The sequence below is a fragment of the Phoenix dactylifera genome, chromosome 11 (assembly GCF_051530095.1).
Source record: "Phoenix dactylifera cultivar Ajwa chromosome 11, Ajwa_hap1_PhDact_Kaust_v1.1, whole genome shotgun sequence".
NCBI classification, from domain to species: domain Eukaryota; kingdom Viridiplantae; phylum Streptophyta; class Magnoliopsida; order Arecales; family Arecaceae; genus Phoenix; species Phoenix dactylifera.
Window position 1 is genome coordinate 29,674,476 of NC_143200.1, and position 9,442 is coordinate 29,683,917.

The following is a 9,442-nucleotide window of genomic DNA, read 5'->3' on the forward strand; positions in this document are numbered from 1 at the left end:
GAGGAAAAGATTGCGGTTGGAAAGATATCAGAAAAACAGCAGGCAAAAAAAAAAAAAAATAAGCCCGCATTTTTTTAATTTTTTTTTCTAGAAATCCATTTTTTAGTTGGAAGGTGGATCACTTATCAGCAATGAAGTAAGAAAAGTTTCGGCTCCCAAGTCCATACAGATGACGTCAACTTACAATTTTGAAAGAATAATTTGAAAGACATCCAATTTTGTTGTCGAGTAGACACATTTCCTCCGTGAATCCGAGCTGCTTTATGGGTTGAACCAACTCCGCAATGATTCCCAGACACCCAGAAATTATATTTTCCTTCATAAATGATCACAGCTTCCTGCTCTGCGGCAAACAGTTTACAGGCACCGATGTATCTATCAGTGAAATGGCTGGCTTCAAGGGAATAAAACTGAAGCCTCCTGACTTGAACAAATGACTTATAATTTGGCGAACAATCAATCAGAAGGAAATGATGGTCAGTCTATGTTAGCCACGCAAATTGGAAATCATATCGACATCCCTTCTGGATTGTGTGCTTCAATGTCGACATGCCTGATCCCTGGGACAATCTTCTGAATCTCTGATTCAAGCCGATCCACCTCACTGCCAAGAGCTTCAACGACGTCCTCACCTTCCATAAACAAATTATTTATAATCCATCTTAAGAAAGCTGTGAAAAAATATGCATGTAAAGCATATCCACGTACCATAACTAGCCATGACCTTGAGGAGTGCAGCATCATCTTCACTTTTTGCAGCCTCCCGAAACTGTAAGCATCAGCAAGTGTTAGCGATCAGTATAAGTTTCTCAATATATCTATATATGGAAAGGAGACTCCTTTCAATGAACGCTCATTGTCTTCTTCCAAAAATTGTTGCAATGCCAGTGTCTAGTTACAAGATCTATAAAATGAGGATGCACCCAAAAAAGAATTATATACAATGCACAGCAAAAAACTGGCAGGCAAGAGCTGGTAATTGCTGTGCCTGGACGGGTTTTGCCCTCTGCACCGGGAGAGGGTTATTTGTAGAAGTCAGGCAAGTTTCATCCCTTGATGAGGAAAAAGAACTCAATTTACTGATTGTACAAGCAGAACTGAATGCTCAATAACAAGATTACCAAGAAACTAGAAGAAACAAAAGGGGAAAGCGAGTCACTTATCGTATAAACTTAAACAAATTCAGAGTTCTTATATTAAAAAAGATGTTAGTTCTAATAAAGATGAGCGCCAAAAAAATGTTTTCATGTACTGATTTTAAGACCTAAGTTATCTAACTCTAAAGCCCTGAACACATTATTTAGGAGACAGTGCAGCATTAATTAGCGGCCCCAGAATCTGAGCATCATGGAACAACAATAAGCAAATACAAACAACAGAAGCACATTGGTTTGGCATTGTCATCATAACTAGAAAATAAATCTAGATCTTTATAGATATATAATATAGCTTTACATAAATGAAATCATAATTGCCGCAAAGCACCATCCCATCTAATTGCAATTCACCTCACAATTCTATACAATTCACTACTTCCAAGTCTATGCAACATTTTACTTATCGTTTCTCACAAGTCATGAGTTATTTTCAGATTATTGTAGGTTATCTCATCCTCTTTCATGACTCTTTGCTAGGATTCTACGACCCTCTCCTTGACACACCTCCTTGTGTCCCGTTGCTACATATCCACGCTATATTGATTCTTTGCCATTTCATCTTGGTACAGCGTCAAGGCCTCCTCCATATCCTTAACCATGATGGTCATCACCACACGCATCCTATAAAATTATAGTCCAGCATTCCATTGCATATGACTCTGAAGACCTCAACATTGTCCTGTAGGAATTCTACTGGTCTAAAAGCACGCAGCACGCACAGAACGACCAAAGGCACCCTACTGTTTTTGTCAGCCTCGCTGTAGTTCTACCATCCAAGGCTTTTGCACTTTATGAGGCAAAAGATACTGAAACTAGCTCAAAGAAAAACAGAAAGTAAACTGGTGCATACTAGGTACACTATGTAAAGAACTAGTACAAAAATGCAGCAATATTCAGCTAGAATAATAACGTGCCTGTTTTGCCCATTCTTCACGTCCAGTTCTTTCCAAATAATTTTGCACCACCATTACGCCATTGAAATCTGTCACAACCAACATCACAAATAAGGTTGACATTCAAGTTCTAAGAAATAAATATATTGATACAAACTAATTGCTAGTCTTGTCAGCAAAAGGTTTATCAACTTATCTAGTTGGAGTTTTGAACTGCACCACTAACAGGATGAAAGTTCAGAAAAAAGGGAATGCTTCTCTTCAAAAAGGGAATAGAACATAAATTAGGTCCTCATCCAAACTACACCAAAAGATGTCCCCAAAGAGTTATATTCAAGCAGCTTTAATTATTTTATTGGAAAAAAGAACCCTAGGCTGCTTGTTTGCAGGATAAACAAGGAATAGACCAAAAAAAAAAGAAGAAAAACAACAATTGGGCACTTATCTCCCATGAAGGAACTTCAAAAAGTAAACCCCATTTTCTTATTTGAATTGAGGAAGCTAAAAGTATAAGAACCGAATGAAAATTTAATATTCTACAATACATAATATAATTATTCATGAATTGGGCAAATTACTCACTCATAGAAAAAAAGGATCTTGTTGATAGGACAGTCACAATCAGGAATCAAATAGAACTAGAGTAAATCACAAAAAACAAGAAAAAAAATAGTTCTAACCTGTCATGATAAAAATTGGAATCATGGAAACATATTTTGCAGATATTTACAAGAAAATGAGATAGTCCACCAAAAAGACAACATTTTTTTCTACTTCCTTTTTTACCTCAAGAAATTGCTCATGCCCCATTAACTCGGACAAAACTATTCCCAATGAAATGGGCCTAAGCTTCACCATTTGTTTGAACATCCATTCATGTCCCACATCTGTACATTATAGTTTTCTCTCCTCCAAAAAATGAAACGAATGATTCCTCACAAAGTTTTGTGGGCACCTTAGCCCACATGACCCCAAAATGTAACCGAGCTGCCAGATTGTGTAAGGCTCCAAGCATGTCCAGGAGTATTGGTGAAGGTCCAAAATCTCCTCCAAGCTTACCATCAGAATGTACAAGCCTTTAAAATGTTAGAGCTGTTTTCATCTACTAACCCCACAAAGCTTGTGAACCTTATCAACCTTTAGTTTCTCACGAGGATTTCAGATGCAGGGATCTTATTATAGGACAAGTCATACAAACACTTCAATGTTCAACCCATTGAATTAAGGGTTTCCAGACCAGACTATGAACATCAAACCATTAACTAGTATTTAATGAATAGAACTCTATAGAAATTACACATCATTCACCACCTCCAAGTTTCTTGTATCTACCTAGAAGATACCTCAATTGTGCATTTAGACATACAATGATATTAATCTGGTCTTAAAAAATACTTAAAAACCTATCATTGTAAAATAATTCTGTATTGTGCATAATTATAAGGTATGAGAAGAATTACCTATTTCTGCTTTGAATCTAAAAAATCCAGGCCCAATTACCTCGCTTTTGCAATCATACAAGGCATCTACAACCTGTCACAAATTAATGCAGAATTACAAAACCCAAACATGTAATGCATATCTAAAACTATTGTGGTATTATCTTCACCGGATCAGATTTCAACAGCTGAAGTACTCTCTCCATGTCATGATCATCAATTGCCCTACCAATTAAAGCATGCCTATTCCTCTGAATGAGGAATATAGCAACCTGCAACAGGAAAACATAATTGTAGTTGCACCACCTTGAGGCATATATTGCAAAGGAATATCAAGATAACTATAACAGATGCTGAAAATGATGAAAATCTGTTATTCTTTTAACTAGCAGTTGTACATAAAATCTCGGCATAATAATTGATTTGATGCCACTTATCAAAACTTCTCCATTAAAACTTCCCATTCTAATCCAATTTTCAAATATTTATGCATTTAAAAAAAAAATTGATGGCAAGAGGCACAAAGTTCACTGTTCATACTTCACATATTATTCCATTAAAATCACTATTTGTAAAGTTTAGAATAGTATTTTATTTGATAAAAATTACAAACAAGACAAATTATATTCAATTTTATTCATAAGTTATTTTATTGTTTTAACTAGCAGTTGCACATAAAATCTCAGCATAATAATTGATTTGATGCCACTTGTCAAAACTTCCCCATTAAAACTTACCATTCTAATCTGATTTTCAAATATTTATAATTTTAAAAAAAATGATGGCAACAAAAACACAAGAACAGGCACAAAGTTCACTGTTTCCATTAAAATCATTACTTGTGAAGCTTATAATAGTATTTTATTTGATAAAAATTACAAAACAAGACAAATTATATTCAATTTTATTCGTAAGTTTGCTAATACTATCTCCTTCTATCAAACTCTTAAATTATTTTTTCCGTCCCTCCATCCCCCTATAACATTTTCCTAACTTCCTTCCAGTTACTTGTTAGTTTTCGACCTTCTTAAACTAATTCTGTATCCAGATATTGTCACTATGCATTACAAGATGCGGCAGCTCTGCATACAGGGTATCTGCCAGAGACCCACCTGTAGCCATCATGTCTACCGATTCAACTGCTTTTAATTACATATGCAGGAGTAAGTCTAACATGTTAACGGCTTCGTAAGGTGAACAACCTAGATGAGCTCACGTGGTTACTTTTTGGCAAGCTGCAAAATTTTGGCAGCAACCTTCTTTGCAAGTGATGTTCTATTAAATCAAGTAGGCTAAAATAGCAGATAGATGGGCCAGTTCGAGGAAACAAAAGTAAGACCAATCAATATCTGGCAAAATCCATCCACATCATGCTTGGGAAAATGACGAATAGCTGTGGTGTTGGGGGGGGGGGGGGGGGGGGGGGGGGGGTTGTGTTGTGCTAAACCATTCGTACTTGCCATTAGCTGTGGTGTTCCTTATTCTATTTTATAAGTGCACATGTTCAGAAACGATGAGACTTTCCATCTCACCATCACTTACTAGTGCTACAAGTTTAACCATGTTGCTTTTCCTCATAGGGTTAAAAAGGTATTGTCCCACCAAATGCAGTTTTGGAGTATGAACCAGTTAAAGATGTGTGGTTTACTGAACCATTTCTCCTATTTGAATCAAGGATATAGCAATTTTCCTTGGATTTATCAGTCTAAGTAGGAGACAATATACCTTGATGTTATTGATTATTCTTTGATTCAAGGAGTCATCCCATCTTAATTGGAAAAGGAAATATTTTTTCAGGAAGAAATCTAGTTCTGCTTCCTTCTTTTTCTTGGATTGTTTTTTCCTTTTACCTTTTTTAATGTCTGATCCCAACTGAAGGTAATAATTTTCTAAGCTCACTGGGATCATTTAAGTTGATACAAGCTAAAAGGAGCTTTTTCATCATTTAAACAATTGAATTTCATATAACAAATCCTCTATGAGGTTATATAAATCGTTTTGTGATTTATGACCTCCTTTTCTTTCTGATTTTCTTGATTTCCCTTATATTTTTATCACTCAGCAGACTTTCACAAAGTTTTGAGTACTCTCAGATCTCGTTTGCACATCAATTGTTATCGCACATCCTAAGCATCGCCTGCCAGCATAACACCTAGCACCAATATTTGACCCCCTAACATCCCAAAACAATTCAATCACTGCCCCCACAACTAGCCCATGCTTCAACATATTGTAATAGATTAATTTCGAATGGAAACAAGCTAGGAGTCATCTTGTAGCTTATCCTTAAATCCAAAATTGGTGTACAAACTCAAAATCAGAGAGAGAGAGAGAGAGAGAGGAGGGGGAGGTGAGCTCAAAAAAGATCATAGTTGCATGGTCAAATGATGTAAACCTTAAGCTCTGCTAGCACACAATCAAAGGATATCAATAAGGCACAACCAGTTCCTATAAGCTAGGAATAATGAAGCCTATCCACCATGAAAAAAGGATGAATTTGTCCATATTGCTCAATTTCTCCGATCATTATATAATTTTTTTATATGCTTCAAACAACTACCTTAACAATAAGATTTTGTTCCTATATACTATCCATCTCAAAAGCTACCTTTATCAACCAAGAAGTATGATGTAAGAGATGTAATATGAACAGGTATCATATAGTCAATCCAAACAGACCAAAAGGCATCTGTTCATAAATAGTTATCAATTGCTAGCATTCACCAATAATATTAATTGGCCTAAAAATAATTATCAAGATTCAAAATTGAGGCTAAGAAAAATAGCATACCATTCCAAGTAAACTACCCACTACCATAGAACCGATTGGGTCATAAATTGCATTTCCTGTTGTATTAACAGCCACCAATGAAGCTGCAGCAATAGCAAGACCCGTAACTGCAGCACCATCCTGCATAGCAAGGACTAGTTGAAAGACCAGAAGATGAACCATGGCATGATCATATCATGGCCAAACACATAAATAACCAATAATAAATAAACATTAAATATATTAACCACATATGAATGATGCTGAGTTGCCAAATTGCGAGCAAAAAATGGCTGCAGTAACCAGCATTTTCATGGAAAATATGTATACTTGAAATTAGTAAATATTTTACAACTATTTGTGACACAGACTCACCTCTGTCATAACAGCAACTGACGTTGGATCGTGCCCACGCCAAACATAGTCCCACACCTTCATTCCTTCTGCAGCTGCTCCTTTCTTGACAGCATTTATGGCAACAAGCAGAGAAGCACCTGGAAAAGTCATCAACTTATATTATTTGACCAAACCAAAGACCACAAACAACCAAAGAACACAATTTTGAATGCATGGGGCATACCTTCAATCAGGAACGATCCACCAATCACTAAAGCAGCATAATAAATATTTTCAGGAGGCTGTTCAAGAAATCAATGCTCGTAAATGACCAGAGATATTTAAAATTTTGACAGAGCAATGTAAATCAAAATAAGAAAATTATGGATGATTTCAATCAGATGCGATTATCTAAGCCAGATAAATGTGATATACATAAGAGCTCCATAGATTCTGAAATCCATGCACAATTGTTGCGCCAGAGCCCAGGCAAAAGATGCCGACAGCAGATATCAAAGACCAGACAAATCTTTCCTTTGAATAACCATAACTGCAGAAGAACAGACAAGATTATTAACAAAAACAAAAAAAATCAACAGCTCCAATGATTTAATGATGAAAATCCCGATATGTTAGCTCGGTTAGTCTAAAATTTCTTCCTTAATCATCAGATCCAAAACATGACCAGGAAAATGCAAACTATAGCCTTTCATTGCTGTTCAGTGTTGGCAATGCTATAAGAGAGATTTTCATTGCAGGGTAATTAAGTGACAGGGAAAAAAAAGAATGTTACTTCGTATAACATGAATAGGGGGTAAACCTACGGGTGCAGAGCATCTGGAGCACGCCTGGAGCTATTCAATCCATAAGCAAGAAGGGCCTATAAAATCAACAGGAGTCAGCTCTTTGACCTGAATTCTCAAGAGCATAAGTTAGAAGCAAGGTTTGTAGAGATAAATAGGACACATGCTTAGAAAATAGTCGAAAGCAATCAAATGACAGCTAAACAAGAAAGGGAGTGCCTGAAAAGTGAAAAAATACCTGGTTTGCAAAATCTGCAACTGAGTGCACCACTTCAGCTAACATAACATGGCTGGAAGTTGAGAGCCACACCCCAAACTTGAGAGAGAAGACAAGAAAGTTGCACCATAATGCAGTTGTAACTGCACGTTGGCTGAAAAAAGCATCCCATTTCAAGTTAGCTAACTAACGGGAGACACCCTGATGCATGTATAGGTGCTACAATCCATGAATCCATATAAAAAAGATATTATGGACAGGAAGCTATGAGATTGAAAAGTCGCAAACAGATGTATCGTATCACTCAGAACATTTGATGGTCCCATTGCTTGTATGAGTTTGTGAAATTATGATAGACAAACATAATTTGATAGAAAAAATGTGTTAGACAAAACACTATAACACCAAAATTATGGGATACTTCCATGTTCCATCCCATTCTCCTTTAGCTATATGTAAAGTAGTCAAGCAGGCATTGGCTTTAATGAAATAGACATTGTCTTGTTAAAGGCCGCATTTTGAAAGCTTATGTACAGTTTGTTATAAAATTTATATGAAAGAATGATAGATAGATGATGACATCGCTAATGGTGTGTCAGAAGGATGAACTTGGGGAGACAAGTGCCTCTTTCTGAAGTGTTTCGATCATCAGTGGGAGTTAATGACAAAAATATTACCGACGGTCAAAAGGCAACAACTATTTCCACACTGATAATTCCCTTTTGAGGAACCCCACAAAAATAATTTTGACTTGAAAGGGTGGCGGTAAAAGAAAAGAAATGTAAATTATGGCATTACCTGGTGTCATCAAATTCGGCTCTTTTAACCTTCGCAACTCTAAGAGAATAAGCTGCAATGCCCAAAATTTAATTAGATTAAAAAAACATACTAGCAAAGAACACCTATATGATAGAGAGAGAGAGAGAGAGAGATTTTCATGGTAAAAGGTGGGACGAGAAGAAACCAACTGCGAAAGAATGAAAGGAGAGCAGCAGAAGAACCGATCCCAGAAGGTCTCGCCGATAAGGAGAAATCCCTAGAACAAGCTTTCGAGAGGTTAAGGGATGAATCGAGAGCCCTAAAGAAGCGAGCGCCGGCGGCGGAGGTGAAGAGGAGAAACCCGCAAGGTGGAGCTTTGTCCTCTCGTCCGAAGGGTGGGTGGAGAAGGGAAGAAGAGGAGGCGAAGGGCGCGAGGATGGACTCGGAGGCGACGGAGGGAGGAAAGGGCGACCGTCGGGTAGAGAGGAGGAGGGATTCGCGGAGGCGGTGCCCCCCCCAGCGGGATGTAAGCATCAAAGGAATCGCCGCCGCCGCCGCTGCTGCCGCCGTCGCAGCGCAGCTTCCATCAAAGTCCCGAACGGAAGGGGGATGGGGGAGGGAGAGAAGTGAAGAGGTTCTTAAAGAATATGTTTGGTATTTGCCTCCGCCCTCGGCCCCTCCCGAAGTCAGCTTTTTTTGTGTTTCCTGGGTACCCCCACCCTTATCATCTCAAAATAAATTTCGAGGAAGTATGCCATTGAGGCAAAGCTTCGGATTTATGATCAAAGATTTCTGAAGCAGGCTGATGGCAGCCAAGGGTCGGGACATCGTTATTGGGGCAAAGCTTCGGATTGCATAAGAAGGATTGTCATATGCAAAGAAGGTCTTCGATGCTGAGTGGGTATTTTTTGAGAAAGACTCTTGTGCGATGATTGACTGGATCCGAGGTGTGGATAGATTTGATGACGACCATCCCCTCATTAGAGAGAGTCGAAGACTGACTCAGAAGTTGAATTGCTTTCAGGCAGTACACGTATTTCGGAAAGCAAATAGGACAGCAGATTGGAT

General features: G+C 37.7%; 1 protein-coding gene across 6 annotated transcripts; it reads right to left on the bottom strand.

Moving 5' to 3' along the window:
* Positions 1–122: 122 nt before the first annotated feature.
* On the bottom strand, positions 123–9,250 carry LOC120111273 (metal tolerance protein C4-like). Of its 6 annotated transcripts, none has more exons than XR_015971567.2 (13): positions 8,584–9,250; positions 8,414–8,465; positions 7,637–7,769; positions 7,420–7,475; positions 7,031–7,145; positions 6,840–6,897; positions 6,635–6,753; positions 6,281–6,400; positions 3,660–3,761; positions 3,511–3,583; positions 2,072–2,309; positions 709–769; positions 123–632 (listed from the first exon to the last, which is right to left on the bottom strand). XR_015971567.2 is itself a non-coding variant. In XM_039127815.3 (13 exons), the coding sequence occupies exons 1-13, from the start codon at positions 8,906–8,908 to the stop codon at positions 508–510; spliced, it is 1,407 nt and encodes a 468-aa protein (XP_038983743.1). In that variant the 5' UTR covers positions 8,909–9,250; the 3' UTR covers positions 123–507. The 6 variants fall into 6 exon arrangements, 2 of the variants coding, with proteins under 2 accessions (XP_038983743.1, XP_038983745.1); XR_015971569.2 differs by having other exon boundaries at positions 2,072–2,351; XM_039127815.3 differs by having other exon boundaries at positions 2,072–2,139.
* Between the last annotated feature and the right edge of the window lie 192 nt (positions 9,251–9,442).